Here is a 23,198-nt window from a genome sequence, read left to right as displayed (position 1 = left end):
CGTCACCCACTCCCAAACTGCCCCGATGTCTGTCGTAATGTGGTTTTAGCTGCCCTTGTTCACTATGAGTCACGTCTTGTCACTTTGAGTCATTGTGAAAGCCAGGTACACAAAATAGCATAAATATTAACATTTACTCTAATCACTGTTTTGACTACTTTAAGTCTAATAGCTGTTATTCCAAACAGTTCTGACCTTATATGACTCGTATGATACGTACTGTATATCTGTAGAAGGGCATGGCAGCATGGCACTGTTTAAGGTGGCTTGCCATAGAGCAGTACCCACTGCCAACATGAGCAAACCGCCATGCTAAAGGAGTGCAAGCTCATTAAACACCCGCTTGTCACATGTCCAGAGTCTAAATCATCTTGTCTAAACAAGATCCAAGGAGAATGTGCAAACATAACAAGGCTCCGTGGTCTGTTTTCTCCTCCCCCTCATCTATCGGTATACGATTGGAAAGTCAGCAGGGCAACTCTGAGCTCCCCAGTCTTCCACCCCGCTGTCTGTGTCATCTGTGATTTCACAGGTCTTGAAATATGCCATGAGATATTTGTTCTGGCCCCGTCTTGTGAGCTCAGCATTCACTCGCGACCTGGAGGGACAAGTACAAGTGGGGGTGGGATGAAAGCGATGGGCACGGAGTGGCCCTCGTGGGCCTTTACGGTACACAGTACGTCCCTCGTCTATTGGCACCTGACACTTCTAGCGAGGACTGGTTGATGGAGGTTCTCATCTCGGAGTGGACCTGTGTCTCCTGGGGGCTGTGGGTTGGCTGGCTCAGGGTAATGGCAATTTTCCAGTCAGGTACTGTCTACTGTGTGCAGTGAGTGAAGTGAGTGAGGCTCAGGGAAGCCAAGTGCAGAGTCATGGTGCTGAGAGGAGAGGTGTTGGTGAGGTGCGATTAAGCTCGCGCTGCTCTCACGAATGGCTCAGTATCGCTCAGTCTTTGTGAAGTCATTTACACTAAAGTCATCTCGACCTTTACCCAGCCGTTACATTTATTACCTGCAAAGACGTAACCTTAACAAACAGTTTTTGACCCTAAACATGGCTACACGTATTCTCCCATACATTCCTTTCAAGGCAAATCCAGCACGATTGCATTTTGTGTTGAATGTAATGCCACATAAACGCTTGTGTGTTTTGTTCACAGGGCTCACTGGGCCCTCCAGGCAGCGGGGGTGTTGACGGACTGAAGGTGAGGTCATTCACACAGACAGAAATGTTGACATGTTGTGTATAGTGCAGTTAATGATTGCTATTATAATTGAGATACAGGTGTCTCACCTTTCCTTTTCACAGTGTAACTGGTCAATCAAACTTTCACCACCTTGTGTCATTAGTAAGTAATTAGTAAGTACTGCAGACAGTCTATACACTAGTTATTTTTTTACCATAGCAGTTGGAGAGGCCTGCCATCATACCGTGTGGCTGAATTGCTTTTAGTAACTTTTTAGCCGTCCTCTATTTTTAGCAATGCTATAGCCTGAATGTGACATGAATCCAAGTGACCCTTTGGAAAGTTTGCAGCAAGGGTTGCCTATTCCTGGGGGGAAAAAAGGGAAAAACTCCACACCTGAAAGCACTTCAAACGATTTAGTTTAATTCACATCTCAGAGCTTTTATTTGTCTTTTATTTTGGTCACATATTGCTGCGTTCTTATTAAGGGAGTGCTGCCATGGGTTGTGATGATTTCAAACCACTATCCTATTTAAGGCAGAAATCTCTTGGGCTGCTTCTTCAACCACAAAGTAATACGGGACGAGCTGTCTGTGAATCCGCTCGCACACTGAGCTGCTTTTTGTGCCCTTCGATTAATACGAAAAGTACACTTTCACTCTCCCAACAGATGGAAATGAATTGCAAGTACTTCAGCAGGGGGAAGAACACATTATTTTTGGAACAAATATTTTTTTGAAGCTAATGGAGACAATCTGAAAAGCACCATCTTCCTAACCTTAAGTGTGCATTCGTGAAGTTACGAGAGGAGAGGCACGCATCTCCATAATGGGAACCAGAGCAAAGACGTTTCATTTCATAGCGAAAGCCATACTGGGTTCACCATGTTAACAACAAAAAGCTGAGGGCCTAATTCCGTGCTTGTGCAAGGAACGGGAGCTTGCCAGGGTCCGTGAAACAGAACGCCAATGCTGTGCAGTGCTGTTATAAAACAGAATCGGTTATGGTATGTAAGCACCACTCGTGCAGAAAGTTCAACTCATAAGCAGTTGGTTATGAAGGCCCTTTGGTCAGGCAGTGGCAGGTTGACTGGCAGACCCTGTAATGATCTGACAGAGATATCCACTCAGATGGGATGAACGCTAATGCAGACCTCATCAGGCTGAGAGTTTTGAGTTTTTAATCAGATTCCATCATCATTATCGCGATATTTCATCATCATCATGTCAATGACTGCCATATGCGGGCTGATAGTTGATACAAAATTCCAGTTCAAATTTTTATGAGTTTTTACTAATGTGGAGCATGCGATACTCCCTAACTACTCTGAACTGTAACATTGTAACGTGACATACTGATTGTTTTTCCACAATGATTAGAACAAAAAGCATGAAATGTTATTGTGAAGATACACTGGAAGTATCACTCAAAACAGAACATGGCCTGTTTTGGACTCCTTTTTATTAATAAGACCCTGTGGAACACTACGCATTAATCTGAATTACATAAATCTTTTAATTAACCAACCATTTTCCCTATCATCTGTCTGGGTTTAGTAACACGTTTTCCCCAGAAGGGTCAGAGGGTTAACTGTTTTGCCAAAAATGTCTGAATTAGGCAACTTTTAGTCAGATTGGCAGGAACTGTTCATTCAGACATTAAACTCAGCCAGAAACTACCAAACAAATGAATAGCACTGGATTCTGTAAACGTAAGTTTATCTTACTGTAAGAGTGCATGAAGGGCACGTACAGTTTACGATGTTATGACATTTTCAGAACTCTTTTGTGTATTTTTACAATCTCATTGGACCCTTCTGTGTTTTATGTATCTGTTCATACCACACAGTAGCTAAACACGCAGGTGGTTACTTTATTTGAAAGTGCATTTAGCGTTATCAGCTGCTGTGTCTCCGCTGTCTCGACATCGACTATCCCAGCTGAATTCCACCGATCCTGTGAGCCAAAATGTTATCATTCAGAAGTGACCTCTAAGGTTATCTCTATCCGAGGAGAAATCCCGAAGCTTTATTTTTTGCCCCCTGACCCTTGGTGGGTCTTTCTTCACATGACTTAGAAAGCGCACTGAATGAAGCCACTGTGTTTATGTCACGTTATCCATAGGGGGATGTTGGTACCCCGGGATTGGATGGTGTCCCTGGCGCCAAGGTTTGTTACACGTCCTTCGCGGTCTGTTGCCTCAGTGTTCATGGCAGTCATATATATATATATATGTTTTTTCTTTTTGTTCTGATTTTCAACCATGTGGACTTTTCCGCCTTTTCTCATCAAGTGGGACAGCCTTGGCTTTTTGGACGTGTCATTGGTGGTCATTCTTTTGTTTCCTTCGTAACGTTGGCTTTTTTTCTTTCCGATTTTTTTGTTTGGTTTTTATTTAAGACAGACTTACTGTTTTGCATTTTCAAATCAGTTCACTCATCCTCATGAGCACACAGCACAGTGGGAGAAATAATGTTTTGCATGACTCATCTTCTTGTGTCCACAAAAACACTACCGGTCCAACATCCATGAAAACATTTATATAAATTAGATCAGGCAAACTATGCACAAGCATTTAGTTAGCATGCAATCATGCTGACCACATATATCATCATTGTACAGTACATTGCCATAATGTGGCCGGTTGCTGGTTTATTTAATACCTTGTCCAAACAGTTTTGTTTTGAAACAAATATTTGGAAAAAACATCTCAAATAGTTGACACCCAACAGTATGTCTGGGGAAAGACTCCGAAACATGAGAGTGTTTCTATAATTTAACGTGTAGTGAAAACCAAGATACCATCTTAACCAGCTGCCATAACTCTCCAACCAAACCTAATGTGCGTTATGTGTTCAATGCTCTGCTTTCTGTTCCAACAGGGGGAAATGGGAGAGCGAGGTGAAAAGGTAAGGAGCTTGTAGATCAGCTATGTATGGCGAAGAGATTTGGTCTAGGCGGAAAAAAGTGTTCAAAGTACCAACTCCAGTCAACTCCGGTACAGTTTACTTAATCAAGAAGAGCACTGGTTCCCAAACAGTGGGCCGGGACCCATTTGTGAATAAATAAAATAAAAAGCTAAGAAATTCCATAAATTAGAAAACAAATGTTTAAAAAGTAAACTAGCGGCTTCGTGCCGCGTTATGAGCTTGTAGATCTGTTATTTTCACTAGTTCGGGTCCCGGGCAAACGTTTAATTTCTCTTTTGGGTCTAAAAAGTTTGGGAACCACTGCTCTAGAGGGTTTAAGTGGTTTAAGTGGTAAAGACATGGGATTTAGTTGTACTGTTTGTACTCTTTGAGGATGTAAGCTTACACAAAAAGAAAAAGTCTTATTTCTTATTTCTCACTCCAACTCCAACTTGAGAACTTGGTTGTGTCCCAATGATGACTCCCATCATCAGTGATCTTGGTCTTCAGTTGAGTCAATGCTGAGTCATTGAACTCTCTTAGGAGGCACTTTCTTTAGTCAAGGTCTTGGTGGAGACCAGAGAACCCAATCAATGTTAGCAACCTTAGCTTATAGGGGGCCTCACTTTGTGGCGAAAAACCCCGCTGGCCTCTAGCCTTCTCTCCATTGCCTAATCTCGTCGTTTTTTATTTTCTGGTGTTGGCCAGCCACGAGTGGGAGGTGGGAACACTGACCCAGTCCAAACTGGGAAGGGAGGCTGGAGAAGAGGGGGGTGACTCAAATGTACTGCATTGGCACAAGTCACAGAATGGGCCTTGATTGGAGAGTTTAACTGCATCTTGTGGGACCTTTTTTCATCATCTCTAGCTAGCACGACTGATTGACCCTTTTATAATGACATTCAAAATATAGTATGTTCTGAATTTGTTGACTGAAGGAAAATGCAAAGATGGGACATAATTCAGTCATTGCATTGCATTTAATTGTGCCACAGGTTGAGGTACAGTCGGCCTACCCAGTAAAACCCTCAGTTTTACACTCAGTGAAACCTGAGGATTTTATTCTATGCAGTCCTCTAAGAGTCTATTGTGGTTAAGGTTGATCAAAAAAAACACAATTATCCATAATGTCTCCTTTCTATTACAAATCCATACTTTTAGCTCCCTCTTGTGCTCTTTTCCCTTGGAAGCTGAATTCAAAACTCTTCCTCAAGCAATGTAATGCAATTTGTTTTGGGCTTTTTTTGTCAGAGGGACTGATGTGATTTATTCTGTGTGATTTTTATTGCAGGGTGATATGGGTGAAGACGGGCTGAAGGGTGACTTGGGTGAGAAGGTACGTGAATTCAACTTTGACTTTCCTCCTCTTTGTTTATGGCTTGGAATCGACTCAAAAGATTTTTGACGTTCTAGCCATCTGCGTGGTAAATAGTTTTTTCGTCAAGGTAACATCCCAGCATCCCAGCATTTGATGTGTCCTCTCTCCTCTGTACATAACTAGCCCTTACCCGTTCAAAGATATGAGCTCCAAAATGATGTGCAGTGTGTGGGTTATGGGATGTGCACTGTGCATACAGTATATGAGGGATGGAAAGTAACTTTAACTGGTGCTTGCATGATAATATGTAGGAGCATCAATGTAAGAAATACCCGTTTCGTTTAATGGCTCCCCCCCCCCCCCCCCCCAGCCCGCCCGCCCACCCGCCTGCGCACACACCCGCCTGCCTGCACACACACGCACACACACACACACAGAGAGAGCTGGTTAAACATGTTGCCTCATGCTAGATGCAGAATAGATGTGCCTCATGCTAGATGCAGAATAGATAGTAGATACACCATAAAAATGCTAATATACAGCATATGATTTGTGAAAGTGACAAACGGGCTTCACAGTTATGTCAGGTGTGTTCATATGCTGATGGTGATGCGATTTCAGATCAATTGCTCCAGCCTACCCGTTCAAAGATATGAGCTCCGAAATGATGTGCAGTGTGTGGGTTATGGGATGTGCACTGTGCACACAGTATATGAGGGATGGAAAGTAACTTTAACTGGTGCTTGCATGCTAATATGTAGGAGCATCAATGTAAGAAATACCCGTTCCATTTAACGGCTACAGAGATACTGTGTACCGATCTGCATGATTTTTGGACAACATCTGTAACAGGGCCAGAACCCCCCCCCCCCCCCCCGCCCGCCCGCCTGCCCGCCTGCACACACACACACTCCCCCCCCCCCCCCCCCGTGTGTGTGTGTGTGTGTGTGTGTGTGTGTGTGTGGGTTTGTGTGTGATTGTGCATGGCCTGAACAACAGCGCCCCTCCCTTAACATGTGTGGTCACAAAAGGTACTGTAGGCTAATATAGATACACCATAAAAATGCTAATATACAGCATACGATTTGTGAAAGTGACAAACGGGCTTCACAGTTATGTCAGGTGTGTTCATATGCTGATGGTGATGCGATTTCAGATCAATTGCTCCAGCCACCGAGGAGAAACGCTGAGACAGACAGACAGACACTCACTCACTCACTCACTCAGACATTCGCAAAATTATAGTATAGATGTGGGAGAGTGGGCTTAATCAGCGTGCAAGGCTTGCACTGCATTCACGGGTGTCGCACCAAATTCTGGGCCCTGGGTACAAGGATTCACTGCGGGCCCTCCATGAATGTTCTTCATAGGGGGAGGGGGTTTAACCCATTTTTGACTGGGAACGCATTATTACGCATTATTTTGTGCTTTAACTATTGAAAAATAGCAGATATATACAAGCTCACTGCGAGTTTGTAGATCTGCTATTTTTTAAAAATCGTGAAAATTTGAATATTTCAAATCCTTCTAAGGTTTTTTGATGTTTTTTGATGTTTCTATGTCAGTGGTACTCAAACCTTTTCTTGTGAAGGACCCCCAAAATTACATGTATTAGGCCACGGACCCCCATTACAAAATATTTTGTTCCAGGGACCCCCCAGAAGCAAATTTTTATTTACAAACCCTAGTTACAAAAAAATACATATATTCAAAGATTTGCACACATTTTCATGACTTTTTCAAAAATAGCAGATCTACAAGCTCGCAGCACGGCACTGCGGCATGTGAGCTTGTAGATCTGCTATTTTTCAATAGCTAAAGTATATAAAATAATTAAGGCCCCTCCACCTTGGGCCCTAGTAACTCAGTCCCACTCCCCCCCCCCTCCCCCCCCCCCCCTTGTGATCCCCCTGACTGCATTTCCTGGTTGTATTCATCCCGCTGTTATTTTGAGACCATTTATCATTGAGACAACTTGTCAACTTGTGATCTGCTCCAAACAAAGACTAACTGAACTTGGCCAGACACGTTGTCAAGAACCCAAGTCATACATCCATATTATTGCCCCAAAGTGCTTTTTCGTTAGTACAATGATATCAGCGCCAGGAGATGGATTAGCAATTTGTCCTATACATACAGTATTTGTCATGCTGCCTTTATTTATTTATTCGTCTATTGAGTTATGCCTCTAAAAGCCATGGTTCTGGTGAGTTCTGCTGGTTGTCATTTGGCATGTCATTTGTTCAAATAAATTCTTCTTCTACCATGTGGATTATGCATTAGAAGTGTCACACAAAATGATACTTTGAAAAAGTACTACTATTGTCAACGGATTAAGCTTATTATGTTTCTGTCTAAGAAAAGTAAGTTCAGTAACAGAAGCAAAATATTATTGATGCGCTGGCAGTATATCAGGAGGTGGGGGGGAGGGGGGTGTGGTGGTAGTCAAAATGTCACCGTCAATTTATTTCCTCTTAGCGAAGAACAACTTTGATAACTTCTCACATTATGAGTTACTCCATTTTTTTTTAAAAAGGCTGCTCAACAGCGCTGCCAAGAGAGACAGGAAGGAAACAGATGCTAGATATATCACCCATCTGTGGAGAAGGAGTGAACAAGGAGGAAGCAGAGAGTCGATAAAACGTCGCGGCTCCACCTCCACTTTGATCTGCATGACCCTTTGTGCAGTAAAAGTGAGAAGGTGATGGCGTTTCTCTGCAGGGGCAGAATGTCGGAATGGAGTACCTTGGGAAATCAAACCTAAGTAGTTATTCTCCTTCTTCTGTCAGTCCGGTCCACCACTTTTTTTCTTTCTTACCCCGGTGTTTTCATTCATTCCCTGGTGATGACAAAAGACAGAACTCCAGAAATAGATATTGGAGTCTGTAACCTATATCAAAATATACCAGAAATGATAACGGAGTATTTTATGACTGGTATGGATTGGATTGACTTATCAACCCCAGACTTTTGGTGCCAGGACGTATAAATGAGCTGCTGAATCTTTTTTTCCTTCTTTCTTCCATAATATAACACAATGGTGAACATATGGTGGGAGTAATTGCTTTTCAAAAGACTCTGGACATAACTCATTGTTCCTGAATATCTAAAGGCTTCTGAAACAAATCATGCGTATACAGCGACTTGATTGATTATCAGGTAGCTGCCATCAATAGCTGTGCCAGAAGAATGTCCTGAGTGAAAGTGTGTGTGTGCGCGTGCGTGCGTGCGTGCGTGCGTGCGTGCGTGCGTGCGTGCTTGTGTTTGTGTGTGTGTACACATCTTCTTTCTCTTATTCTTTCTTTTTTCTGACCTAGTCTTTAACTGATGCACGCAAGCACGCACGCACGCACGCACGCGCACACACACACACACACACACACACACACACACACACACACACACACACACACAATTTGTCCACAGCAGGTCAGTACAGTATGTACTGGGTGTCTGAAAGCTTTCATTGACTTGAAGCTTTTATTTATCGTGATGCCGGCATCAGAAGCGAAAGCTCATGCGAGTCTCGGCTCTGAATGGCATCCCGCAAAAACCAAAGCCTGCTTCAGTCATTATTTGGACAATAGAATTTGGGGTCCGACCGATTACACTTCCCCAATATGCCTGTCAATGCTCCATTGTCTCTTGTGTAAGGAGGAGAAATTGGAGGAGAAGAAAGAAAGGGGTGGGAAGGGAAGGAGGCAGAACGTTTTTTTTGGGGGGTTTCTTCCATGTCGAAGATGCCAAGCAGTGTTGGAAAAAGTACTCACATATTTGACTTAAGTAAAAGGATCATATACTGCATTATAGAAAGACTCTGTTAGGGTGCCCTCACACCAAAATACCTAGAGTGGAATCCGCAAATGCATTTCAATGAGAATGGAGCGTATTTTGCCAGTAGAGGATTTCTGCAAAAAACACTCGATTCTAATTGAAATGCATTGGCGGATTCCACTCTAGGTATTTTGGTGTGAGGGCACCCTTACAAGTAAAAGTCCGGAATTCAAAATGTATTTGAGTAAAAGTACAAAAGTGCATCAAAGGGCATCAAAAAGAACCAAGAGTAAAAGTACAAAATGTTTGAAAATATCAGATCTACAAGCTCACAACGTGTCACGGTGCGACGCGTTGTGAGCTAGTAGATTGGCTATTTTCAAATGGCTTTATATATAAAATAGGGCTAAAGTGGTTAATGTCTGTTTTGTAATATTATAATTTATATCTACAAAGTACTGTAACTAAATTAGTAACTAAAGTTTTCAAAAAATGTGTAGTGTAGTAAAAGTACAATACATGTATTTGGGTCCAAGATGTAGTGGAGCAGAAGTAAAAGTATGGGAAATTGGAAATGCTCAAGTTAAAGTACAAATACCTCAGAATTGTACTACTTAAGTACAGTACTCAAGTAAATTGTACTTAGTTCTGATGCCACGGTTAACAATACACAGCGCAGACACCGCGGGGAAACTGTGGTCATATGGGTTGAGAGGTGATTGTGTGAAAGCTTCAGCATGGCGAGCAGTGAGTCCTGAGCAGGGGCGTCACAAGGGGTAGGAAAGTGGGACTGAGTTACTAGGGCCCAAGGTGGTGGAGGGGCCTTAGTTATTTTATACTTTAGCTATTGAAAAATAGCAGATATACAAACTCACAGCGCGGCACCGAGTGCCGCGCTGCGAGATTGTAGATCTGCTATTTTTGAAAAGTCGTGAAAATGTGTGCAAATCTTTGAATATATGTATTTTTTAAAGCGAACATTTGTAACTAAAATTTTGCTTCTGGAGGCGGGGGTCCCTGGAACTAAATATTTTGAGATGCGGGTCCGTGGCCAAATACCTACCATTTTGGGGGTCCTTCACATGAAAAGGTTTGAGCTCCACTGACATCGAAACATAGATTTTTCAAAAAACCTTAGAAGGATTTTCATGATTTTTCAAAAATAGCAGATCTACAAGCTCGCAGCGCGGCACTCGGTGCCGCGCTGTGAGCTTGTATATCTGCTATTTTTCAATAGTTAAAGCACAGGGGCCCCACAGTGAATCCTTGTACCCGGGGCCCAGAATTTGGTGCAACACCCCTGGTCCTGAGGGAATGTGGTGGAGTGTGTAGGGAGCGAGAGAGAGAGATGGCAACCCTGGCTATCAGCCTGGGCTTTGCATTATACAAAAGGGAGATTGTTTTGACAGCAGGATCTGTGGAGTGTACAAGAGAGACAGGATGACACACATATACTCTGCTTCATTCACATAGACGCTCATGCATGTCCACAAAAGCATAGCCAATTGTACACATGCGCGCGCACGTGGCCGCACTCGCACGCACGCACGCACGCACGCACGCACGCACGCACGCACACACACACACACACCATCTCAGTGGCAGCAATGCACCTCTCAATGCAGAAATCCAGATCCTATATCGATGGCTTTGCTTGGCACATGTACTATTGCGGTCCAGCACTAAATCATAACAACACCTCTCCCATGTTACTCTGAAACTATATGTTGTTCTGGCTGAGAGAACAACCAGACCTCAAACAGGAGGACAGATTGCAATAGAAATGATTTGTATTACAAACATTTATATAAAAGGGTGTTTCTATTTGACAAACCTTAAGGGTAATTAAAGAACAGCCTTTGAAGCATCTATCATAAGACTCAATATGAATGTTTTTTTTTTCTCTCAGTTTACTCGTAAGACTTTAGCTCCTTAAAGCAATTGCTGTTAGTGTAACGTGCATAAATATTTAACAAGGTGTGAAATGAGCTGCGACCGAACTTGTTCAACTAGAATTGTCGGGCATTAGAGGTGGGAAAATTCCTTTTGGGTCTGAAGAAGTGAAAGCATGTAAACTCTTTAATTGCTGGTGGTACATTTTGTGGCTGTGAGAAGTTGGCATCGACGCCGGGAGTGGCACAGTGGTTACTTACTGGTTAGAACATCTCTGGAGTCCCGGGGTCCAGTCTGGCCCTAATAGTCACCTGGCAACAGTTCAGCTGTTGGCCCGGGCTGCTCGTTTGGCTTTGGAGTCCATCAGAAACAATGTGTCCATAATACCTCGACTTTTTAATTAGTGGGAGACTGAGGTCAAGACTTGAGCCAAGGCCCCCCGAATGGGTCAGTTTGACTAATGGCCTTAATGTGGGGAATTACTTGAGCCCATCTTTTGCTGGCCATGTTGGGAAATTTAATGGCCATAGATTAGTCTCACGATGTGGGCTGGTCTTAATCATTTGCTGCTTAATAGTCCGCCTCAGTCGTACAGTACAGTACTTACTGTATCTGGCAGCGCGGCTTTCAATGTCGCCTAAATTGCCAGGCCTACATTATGAGATCTTTATGCTATTATATTTTAGTGTCAACGTACAGCCTTTTACACAGTCAGCAAGCGCTATGGGCGCCCATAATGAAGTGTGCTGTATTGATAGTATGGTCCCCTGCTATGCGATGTGGTTAAATGGCATGGCTGTTAGCCTGAACGTGGTAATTGGCCCAATCGGGACACTTCACTCAATGCTGCAGAATGCCTCGATCCCTCCCCCGAAAACTCACCCGCTTTTTCCATCTCGGTTAGAACTACCTAGAACGCTCCCCTGGCTTGGGGTGCTGATAGGCGAGTGGCGGCGGCGCCTGACAGCAAGTCTCGGGTTTGATTCCCAGCCCCTGGTCTGCTGCATGTCACTCCTCGACTTCTGTCTCTCTACACTGTGTGGACAATCAATAAAGGCAACGTTTCAGGCTTGAATTGGTGCCACAGCTGTGCCACAGCAGATCATGTCGCGTGGTGTTAATCCTTTTGGAGCAATGCAGGGAAGTGTTGTGTAGCATCCTGACACTCATTTTCACATGGATGAGTGATGATCTTGAGGGGCTTTGTGGCTTCTGGGGTGTCCCTGTGTGACATACAGTCTGAGATCTGAGAATGCCCCTTTTGAACAGTGAATTCTAACCACTTTCGAGCCTGATTTAAACGTAGTCATTCAACTGTCATGTTGTGTCACATCGCAACGTGTTAGGAGCGTGAAGATCTGCTGTTCTACCACTTTCAGTCAACAACCTTGAGTTGGCTCATTTACCCCGCCCACTGTTGTGTTGCAGTTGTATAACTAAATAACCTTGCAAGTTACAACTGTGTTTTCTTTCATTTATATGGTAGAAGTGGTAGAAAAGCAATTTACCTTTCGAGGATCGTGGGTTGTTGGCTGATTTACCACTGTTTCAGGGTTGTTTGGCACTCGGCTTCGCCTCGTGCCACAACCCTGAAACAGCCAACAACCCACTCCCTCTCATGGTAAATGGCTTACTTTTCACCTTGAAATTACAGTACAGTATAGGCCTAGGAAAATTATTGTAGAACTTTCGCCAATAACGACATCTCCACAATAGGGACACCAGGGTTTGTGGTTCCTGAAATGTTTAATTGTTTTTCCCAAGTTGTGTTTTTATTAGTGTTGTCCCGATACTGGATTTCTAACTTCTAAAATACAGAACTTTTTGAGGTAGATGGTAGTGCACTTTTCAAAAGCTTAGCTTTGAGGTTTTTTTTTAAGTACAAATAAGGCTGTGCAATGTATTTTCATCTAAAATAACTATAAAAAAAACACCCAACGAGAGAGGTATAAACTGAGTATCGATATTATCGATACTATGGAAAAGTAATATTGAAAATCGATACTATATTCAAAAACGATACTTTCCGATAAATTGATATATTTGACAACACTAGTTTTTATGCAACAGCGGTCCTTCAATAGAAGAGCATGGCACCATGTTGGATAGGTGACAACAGGTAACAGGACAAGAAGCAGGCAAGCGTCTCTAGTCTAAGTACACATTTGGTACTCTAGCCGTGACATTGACATTCATTTAATCAATACCTGCTTTTCACTGTCCTGCAGGGATTAAATAATGAGGGCAAGACCTTATTACTGGTTTGAAGCACAACTTTAGAGATCTCCAGCAGGTTTCAGGCAGGATTTTGTTTTGTTTTGTTTCCCTTTCCTTTCTTGTAGACCTTACCAATTCAGTGCAGATGTGATGCATGGTTACATATGCATGCCTGCCAGGAAGCTTACAGGTGTACACCAGCTCTGACTTTGATGTTTGTGTTGTTAAAACAAGACATTATTCTATCAAGACAAAAGGGAGGCCTGAAGAATGGGGGCCTGTGTATAGTTTCCTGTTTTTATCACAATTCCTTTGTCAACCACAAGATGATATCCAAGGCTGTTTCCCAGGGCTCAAGCTAAAACATCTTTAAACAAATATATCTTTTTACACAATGGCTGCTCCACAGAACAAAATCTGGAGTGTTAATTTAACTCTTGTGAGTGTAAAAAATTACCCGTAAGGCTCAGATCTAAATTAACATTACATTTCTGGAACCTTTTTCGCAGATAATCCGTCCCTATACAGTAAATGTCCATCCTCTCGGATCAAATGTGTACCCTCAATTAAAGATGTAACAAGCTAGCGCTAACTTGTGAAAACGTCCATAATAAAAAAGGAAGAACGACAAGCCCCCAGGGGAGCTTGGCGGCGCATTTGAGCATTCCACGAAGCCCAGCTGTAAACAGTAATGCTGCTTTTATTGTCTGAAAAAAAAAATGCGGCAATTAAACATGCCTTGTGTGCTGTGCATCATAATGACTCCCATAAAAAGACTGAGGGCAGGAGGCATTCCTGCAGCAACTTCTGAGCGTGAGGCGTATGCGCACTGTAACCACAGAATCAGCACCAGAGCTCCAGACCCCGAGCTCGTTCCTCTCCCCCTGCTCCCTTTTCCCACCAACTACCCATAATTATGCTCTTTGGTCCCCTGTTTTATGCCTCGTTTTTTACTGTACAGTGCAGTAGTAATATGGCTGATAGAGGAATTCTGGGTTCTGGATGGCAGACTCTGTTAAGGCATAGTACAACCGAGTGTAAACATTCAGTAAACATACAGCACGGTGAAGAGAAGAAAGCGTTGTTGCACCACAGACGTTGTCTGCTCATGGCGGTTGCATGCAGTCTCCGTCTTATGTGTGCTGCTCCCTATGTATTTATTCACCTCTTGTCTTATGCAGTTGAATAGTTCAGACAATATGTTGACATGTTGATGTGGCAGTCGCACACCCCAGTGGGGTTCCAGCAAAATGAGGATCATTTTAAACAGTAGCCCCATTTTATTCATCAGCTATTTGAAAATAGCGGATCTACATGCTCACAAGGCATAGCAGCTTGTAGATTTGCTATATTTGAAAACCTTTGACAAGTCTTGACAAATCTCCTCTTATTGGGCTCCCTGGCACTAAAGCTTTTCAAATGGGGGTCTGTGTGCACCCAAATACTGTACATGTCAATTTGGGGTTCTTGACATAAAAGTGTTGTATTAAGTGCTGTATTACGTTTTTGTGAAACAAAGCAGACTACAGTATAAACACTCGGTAGAGCAGCAGATATCCACTAGGAGGCATGCCCTACCTTCCCCCAGCTGTGGGGTGTGTGATGACAATGTTTTGGGGTTGTGCGTCTGTATGAAGAGGCACGCGGGGCAATGGTCATGTTGAAGGAAGCTGATTGTTGATTCATTTAGTCCAGGGTTCCCCAATAGGCGGCCCGCGGGCCATTTGTGGCCCGCGGGGGGATACTGTCTGGCCCACACCTACCCCAGTAATAATGGTGGTATAAGAGCAGCAACAACACTAGTATATCGTCGTTGTCGGGTGGACAAATTTGTACAAATTTGTATGTTCTTTCGCAAATCATACAAGGCCGTCGCACAAAAGTAGTGAAAACAGCCGATCTACAAGCACGATCTACAAGCACACAACGCCTCGCGGTGTGAGGCGTTGTGTGCTTGTAGATCGGCTGTTTTCACTAGTTTAAATCATTTTTAAAATGATACATGAAAAACGAACTGTTTTGGACATACTAGATTTTCACCCGACAACGACGATATCTGAACTGTCGCTGGAGTAGCGGCAACGCCACCGTCGCCCCCTGCAATGTTGTGGCCCTCGGCTTGCTACCCTAGACATAATTCGGCCCTTGGGGAAAACTAATTGGGGAACCCTGATTTAGTCAATTATGTTTACACAGGCGCAGAAAACACAAATTAGCCGGGGAATTTAAATGACGAATGTGTTCCCCATATCTGTCCAAATTGACATACAAATAATAAAGTAGTTAGTGTGTGGTTAAAGTAATTAATAATGTGGTGCAATTATGGCGAACAAACTGGCCTCACATGACGCACGCCATTGACGTGTGCGTCATTCATGCGAGTGTCATTGACATGTTCTATCTGTCAGGGACAGATATTTTCAGTTTATTTTGCTCTTTATCTGTCGCTCTTACAAATGTTATTTTCCCATTATTTTCCCATGATCTACAAGGTTGCCTTAAAGTCAGATCACTGAGAAGTCCCAAACATGTTAAATCCACACAGTATTGAAAACTATACAACAAGAAAAGAAACACTTGATGGAAAACAATGTTGGATGTTTCACTCACTTGTCTAATGTAAATAAAGCGGAATATGACTATATGAATATATATCTAAATGGATCATACAATAAGTGCAGCAGTTTGACGTGATGTCACTTGGGGTTAAGTTGTTCACGTTTAGAAATGTATTGGTGTTAATCAAAGTGGCCTTGCACTGTACTGTGTGTGTCTATCTTGTTATCTCTCTGGACAGTAGCATTGTAAATGATTAGTAGTTTAGAAATCAGTTTAGATCCCATATGCCAGATAGACAGCTTCCACCAGTTTGTCTACTTCCACTCCATGGCGTCTTAGGATATTTATCCCATAGCCTGGAGCTGATTATGCAGCAAAGTGTGAATCAGAGTAAGCATGAATCTTAGTCAACAAACAACAGGGTAAATAGTGGAGTGCAAAGACAACAGTGTAGTGCTTCAAAAACACTATAGATACCAGGTAAACAACAGAATATGCTTCTGTATGCAAATGACATATAGAAAATATACTAGAATTGATGCCTGTGTGACCTGCTGGTAGCATGATATGATGCTGATATAGCCTGGCGTTGCTCATACTAATTCCTCACTGCGTATCGGATATTAGTCTGGACTCGCGAGCAGAATTTTCATCTCCAAGGGGTGGGTTAAAAATATGGCTCTAGACACGATTGGTTAGACCAGACCAATGCTGGGCCCTAATTGGTCCCCCACATTTTGGGGGAGAGGAAATGGATTCACAATTGAGCGGGGCCAGACCCATATTCGCCAAGGGCAAGTTTTTTTGCCTAGGCGGATTGGTCTGGTTCCAGGCTAATGCTGATAGGCCTAGTTTGTGAGATACACACACACGCACACACGCTAGGGCGCGACTGATCGCCTGCTTAGTGGATATAAACATCAGGCGTAGTGCTCAACACTGTGTCAGAACATTTTATTTGCTTAAATACTGGCACTTAAACCTCTGTCAGTGTTATGTAACCTGATGCCTTTTCTTTGTCTCCGTTGTTCCTAAACATGAAACTACCACCATGGTCTAGTATAATCATATTCTATTTTCCATCTGTAATGGAAAAAAGTGAATGAATTTGATTTTAACTCAATTTGTATATGTTCTTCCCGTAGGGAGATGCAGGCTCCTCTGCAGCAGGCATTAAGGTGAGTGCTAATGTAACTTGTATGATGATACGACTGCCATCTTTTCTGCCTTTCTTTTTAATATCGTATTAAAATGATCATCTGCGCTGTGTCTGCAGGGTGAACCTGGAGAGCCTGGACGTGGCGGGTATAAGGTAAATGAATCCCTCTACTTTACACCAGCAATATTATCATGTCAATGCGAAATTACCAAAGCTGTAGAAATAACTGTAGAAATTGTACCTGGAATGGTTATAGTGGTATTACTATACATTGAGCTGTAGACACCAGCAAAATCGAAGTATTGAGTATTCACCTAAAGTTTAAAATGATCCCCATAAGGACTTTGCAGTGTATGTTTTGAACAATTAATGACGCTATCCACTGCAGCGCATACCTTTGTAGTATACTTTAGGTGTAGTAATATATTGTTTCTGTCGCATCAATAGTGGGTACGGGATTTAAACTCATCTCAATATAGCCATGATGATAATTATTGTCATCACTGGGAATGCCATATTACATATGATGTAGATTTAGCCAGAAAGTCTGTGTGTGACTTAGAATCATCTGTTTTGTACCACGGTCACACAATAAAATACTTTTTGGAACAACATATAACTGTCTGGTTCAAACCAGACATTGAGTAATCAAAGTGTTGGAAAAAAGTACTCACATTTCAAGCAAGATACATTTACAAGTAAAAGTATCAATACTGCAATGTAGAAATACTCTGTTACAAGTAAAAGTCTGGAATTAAAAATGTGCTTAAAGTACCAAAAGTAGAAAGTACTCATTACTATTTCAAAGGTTTTCAAATGTATAAAAGTCTTTTGAAAATACAAGCTCAGAATATGTTACATTGCAATTGTGACGCATTGTGAGCTTGTAGATCAACTATTTTCATATGGCCAAAATGTATATAGGGCTGAAGTGGGTAAGCTATGTTTTGTAATAATAATCTCAAACATAACAAAGGTTTTCAAATAATTCTAGTCAGTAAAAGTCTAATATTTGCCTCTGAGATGTAGTGAAGTAGAAGTAAAAGTACTGAAATTCTCCAGTGAAGTAAAAAAAAAAGTAAGTGTACTTAGTTACTTTACACCACTCCCCATGAATCCCCATTGTTAGGCTGTGTCTTATGCAGTATGTTTTGGCCTGATGCCTGTATTGAACAGGCGTAAGGCCCTTACTAACACTTCTCCTGATATCTTGGTTTTTTACTGCATTTCAGCATCATTTTACCACCACCCAGTTATTGAAGGACTGGGTTTTGCAACCTACTGACTCCACATATTTTGCATTTGTGTTGCATTGTCGACGTATCTTGGTTTCTCTCTTTAATACATTTGTTTGTGACTTGCTTCTGAAGCCACAGTAGGAAATCGATGGAAAATATTGCTGAAGACATCTGAGGTGGTTCAAATCAAAACCGAGCATGAGAGACAAGAGCTATTAGCTGCCCTCTTACCAAAACTTGCACCAGTACCCAACCTAATTGCACTGTTTAATCCCAAGTTCCACACCTCATTAATTCACCCAGTTTCCCTTCCTCTAAGGCAGGGGTCTTAACGTTTTCAGGCCAAGGACCCCTTAGTTGAGAGAGTATGTCCCCTCTCACCTTCCATACCCCCCCTCCCTCCTCCTTTTCCCCTGGAAATCATTGCTGATGTCACCCCATCCTCTGAATAGGCACTGTGTGTCATTCTGCCTGAAGACATAAGGTTATGTGAGGTTCCAGTTCACTTCTGAGAACTTTTTATACCAGGGGTCTTCAACATTTTCAGGCCAAGGACCCCTTAGTTGAGAGAGAGATTAAGCATGGACCCCCACAACCTTGTCATAGATTCCATATAGTTTCATTGTTTGACAGCACAATCATCAGTGTATTTTGGGTTCATGTCAGTTTGTGTTTTCAGATATTAAACACTTGAACCGTCAATACATAATAAACGTAACCTTTCACTCTGTACTTCGTGTGCTCTTTTTCCCCTATACACCAAAGCTCTTTGCCGAAAATAGCCGATCTACAAGCTCACAACACCTCGCAGCGTGAGGTATTGTGAGCTTGTAGATCTGCTATTTTTGGCTAAAGTTCTCAGAATATGGACACTAGGAGGGTTCAAGTGGTTAATATAAAAAAGAAGGGAAAAAAACGTTTCTATCACACAAAGATTTGGAGGACCCTCTGTAGTAACTCTGTGGACCCCCTAGGGGCCCCGGACCCCCTGTTGAAGACCCCTGCTCTAAGGAGAAGGCTCCATGGAGACAGCGTCCCATAACAGATGCATTTTTCTCTGCCCTGCTGCAAAGGACACTTCTGGCCTGAATGACACATACACAGTTTTACTCCATTTCTCTCAATTTATAGTCATTCTCTTTGCTCTGATGCTCTGATACAATTTATACTTCCCATGATGCTGCCCGTCAAAACAATCACATTATTGATCTCTGTCAATGCAACCACTGATTGACATTTTTTGCTGGGTTTTGCTACTTTCATGAGCCATGATGGAGATTTACTGCCATCGCACTGGGCTCCTGAGTGCCATTACAGTTGACCATTCTCCTGTGGTGGTGTGCTAAATATTTCTTTGCATATGCCTTGAATAAAGTTCTTAATAGAGCATTATATTATCCCTGAGTCAGAAGTTTTATTTTGGAAAGTCTCTGCGAAAGGCGCACCCCAGGGGTACATTGCTTTGCTTTTCCCAGAGCTGAATCAAATGACTGTACAGTAGTCACACTTTGATGCAATGGGAGTCTAGAATTCTCTACTTGACAAGGACCTGACCTTGGTAACTGAGAAATGTCTTGGTTCTCAACTTCACCCACCGCCAAACTCTAATCACCTTAAATTCTCCAAAAGGAGCTTTTGGGAAATCTGAATCCAAGGTATCCACTGTGTTAAATCTTTTCCGTTTGCAGGCCTGAACTTACATGTAACAACACAATGATCCCACTTTATTGAAACAATTGGTAGGAGGGATATTATAAACGCACCTCATAGTCCCCCCGTATCCAACACTAATAGCCCTGTCGCGCTATGGCTGCATGAGTTTGTCACGAAAGTGCATGCGCAGTTCCTGCTGCTAGTAATGACCTCAAGTGAATGGCTATTAGACAGTACAAACTAATAGGCATCATGCCATCCTTCGGCACGTTTAACATTCACTGTAGCACTCGTCTACGCACAGGAATATACAAGTAGAGAACAGAGTGTGCTGAGTAAGGCCCTAAAGTGTAGGAGCAAGACTTGATTTGGCTCGGTTCGGCTCAGCTCGGCTGTAACGTGTTGTAACACTTTTCCTGTGTAGGGAGAGCCAGGACTTCCAGGGCTGCCCGGACTACCGGGGATTAAGGTAAATGTTGTGGCTGTTTTCATGGCAAAAAAACATCCCCGCAATTCTTCTCCTCCGGTCTTGTCCGTGTCTTCCCGCTTCAGTTAATATCTAATATACTGTGTTATACCAGTCATTCCTCGCCAACTTCCGCTTAACCCAAAGTTAGGTTTCCCTTAAGTGTAATGCTGCTTGTTGCTGTGTGTTTCCTACTGTTTGGGAGAACGTAGATGTGCAACAGCCAGAGATAGTTATAGACTTATATGAATCTGTATATAGCCTATGGGAAACACATACCTGCGCTATATCACCTATGTGAATAACACAAATTATATAATACAAGTTAAATTGATTAAGGGGCCAGAATAGTGCATGTGTGCTTCTAATCCAAAACATCTTCTAAAACTGAAGGGGGAAAAAAGGGGGGAAAAGTCTAGTTTGCGTTTGTTATGTAATAAAATAGAGGCCTGTGATGTAGTGAATGTGCTCTGATAAAGTAGTGCCTATGCCTATGTGATTGACGTCATCTTAAGCAGTCTTATCAGTGCAGAATACTTAAAAGAAGACTTGCGCTTGTTAAGGAGAATTTCTTTTACGTCATTCAAGAATTCCTAAAATGGACTTTGTATTTTGGACGTGTGTAGCAAACATGTCTTCATCTACTGTAAAAACCAAAAGAAAAGGGGAAGCATATTTCACCACCTCCAATTAGATACATGGCAAATGAATGGCAAACGCAGTAATAAACATTATACCGTAGGTTCGTTGGCTTGATACACAACGTGTGAATGCAATGAATGCTCGCACAGGCATGATGAGATGATGCTTGTTACTGTTTTGGTTTTTGTTTTGCTCGTACACCCGTATGCTTGTAACCTGTTGGCCTTATAAAAAAAAAGAAAAGAAATGTCTTTTATATACTCCTGTTTTTACTTAAGAGGATGGAATGCTTGATGGGCTCTAACAATGTGTTGCTAACATAGAACTCACAAGTTCTGAGGTCTCCCACATTTTCGTCTACATTTCTCCTGGTTCCGTTCACTGGCGATGCAAAAATCTTTAAACGGCTTCGAATGCATGTGGGAACCTTGGTTTGCACAAGTTGTTCTAAATCATATAATAAGATATCTCAATTTAGAAGTTAGCACCAGCATTTGACTCCCTGTAAATTAAATTAGCCGTTACAACCAGGCTCACCAATCCGCAACTGTCCCGCGAAAGTGGAAAATGCTTTTTTAACTCACAATGTTTAAATGTGAGGACTTGAACAGTACAGTAGCAGTTGGCTTTTGTACCCATTTCATCTAATCACTTCTCTGCACGGCGGTTACGCCTTAACAAGGGACTTTAATAAGCTCATATACATTTGAGAGGAGTCCTACCATGAAGGAGAGGTTACTGCAATAATGTGAAACCAGGACATAAAGCGAACAGGGAAATGTCATTGTGTGTGTGTGTGTGTGTGTGTGTGTGTGTGTGTGTGTGTGTGTGTGTGTGTGAGAGTGTGAGTGTGAGTGTGTGTGTGTGTGTGTGTGTGTGTGTGTGTGTGTGTGTGTGTGTGTGTGTGTGTGTGTGTGTGTGTGTGTGTGTATGTGTATGTGCGTGCGTGCGTGCGTGCGCGTGCGTGTGCGCACGCGGGTGTGTGCGTGTGAGCGTGTGTCTGTGTGTGCATGTACAGATGTGCCATTTCAAAACTTCACGTGTCCATTGCCATTGGCAAGACAGTAGATTTTCAGGAGATTTGCAGAACATAAAGCTTGTAGATCAGCTATTTTTGCTATTTTCATGACCTTCTCTGACTTCTAAGTTTAAATCTACTTTTGAAGGTGGATTCTGCTTTTCAATGGAAATGGGAGTGGTTTCTTGCCATTTGCGAGTGTCTGCAAAGATATTCTCCATAAAAACATTAAAGTCAAAACAGGGAAAGAATAACCTGTGTAGTAAACATTGACGAGTTGGAATGGCACATCTGTATGCACGTGTGTTTGTGTGTGTGCGCTCATATACTGGTGAAGTCAGTATTTGCATGCTTGTGTTTGTGTATTCGTCCCTGCATCTTGCATATGTGTTCAGTGCTCACCGCGGGGGGGGTGGGGGCTCAGTATTACACCGCACACTGCCTGTGGGGAGGGGGTGGGGGCAGCAGTGTTACACCACATACTGCCTGCGGTACAGTAAGTGATACTTATTTCTGCTGGTAATTTCAGGGCGAGCCTGGCTACTTGGGTCCCCAGGGAGAACCCGGGCTTCCAGGGCTCCCAGGAACCAAGGTAGGTTGCCTCACACACGTTACTGTTGAATCATGAACCGTCTTTATACTGTACGTAACGCAGGCCGTCCTCAATGGTGTATATCAGTGTTTCTCTAACTTTTTCATGTCGAGGACCCCCATGTCCAATATGCATTTGGCCCTAGACCCCATCGGAAAATACTTTGAGAAAAAAAATCCCACTTTGAGAACCACTGGTGTGTGTATATGAACCCCAAGACCAGTGGTTCTCAACCTGTGGGTCGGGTCCCCCAGTAAACAAACCAACATAAAGTGTAAGTGTATATTGGGTATCTGCACATTTCTAAAATGACAATTTGAGGACTTTTTAATACCTCTGAAATGACAAATGAAACATTGGCCAAATTGCAACGCGAGGCGTTGTGAGCATGTAGATTGAATGTTTTCACAATAAAACCGTGTTGTACAAAATGTAATGCCTCAACTCTTAAGTGCTCGTCAGGGTGGGGGTCCCCAGTTCAAATATGATTCTTTTCGGGGTCGCGGCCTGAAAAGGTTGAGAACCACTGCCCTAGACTGTGTCTGAAGAGCGTGTTCTCTCTTCAGAACACTTTG

General features: G+C 42.7%; 1 protein-coding gene across 1 annotated transcript in view; it reads left to right on the top strand.

Annotated features, from left to right (window-relative positions):
* Nucleotides 1-23,198, top strand: part of col25a1 (collagen type XXV alpha 1 chain) — a gene marked incomplete at both ends in the record, with an annotated part of 237,583 nt that overhangs the window by 187,454 nt on the left and 26,931 nt on the right. Inside the window, 8 exons of the mRNA XM_080742348.1 lie at nucleotides 1,160-1,204; nucleotides 3,310-3,354; nucleotides 4,068-4,094; nucleotides 5,386-5,430; nucleotides 17,001-17,033; nucleotides 17,132-17,167; nucleotides 20,330-20,374; nucleotides 22,561-22,623. Coding sequence (XP_080598474.1) covers nucleotides 1,160-1,204; nucleotides 3,310-3,354; nucleotides 4,068-4,094; nucleotides 5,386-5,430; nucleotides 17,001-17,033; nucleotides 17,132-17,167; nucleotides 20,330-20,374; nucleotides 22,561-22,623 — 339 coding nt within the window. The remainder of the gene's footprint in view (nucleotides 1-1,159; nucleotides 1,205-3,309; nucleotides 3,355-4,067; nucleotides 4,095-5,385; nucleotides 5,431-17,000; nucleotides 17,034-17,131; nucleotides 17,168-20,329; nucleotides 20,375-22,560; nucleotides 22,624-23,198) is intronic.

Source organism: Nannobrachium achirus (assembly GCF_963921795.1).
Source record: "Nannobrachium achirus genome assembly, chromosome: 14".
Lineage (NCBI taxonomy): Eukaryota > Metazoa > Chordata > Actinopteri > Myctophiformes > Myctophidae > Nannobrachium > Nannobrachium achirus.
The sequence above is the reverse complement of the archived record's forward strand: the minus strand, read 5'-3'. Positions and strand labels throughout refer to the sequence as shown.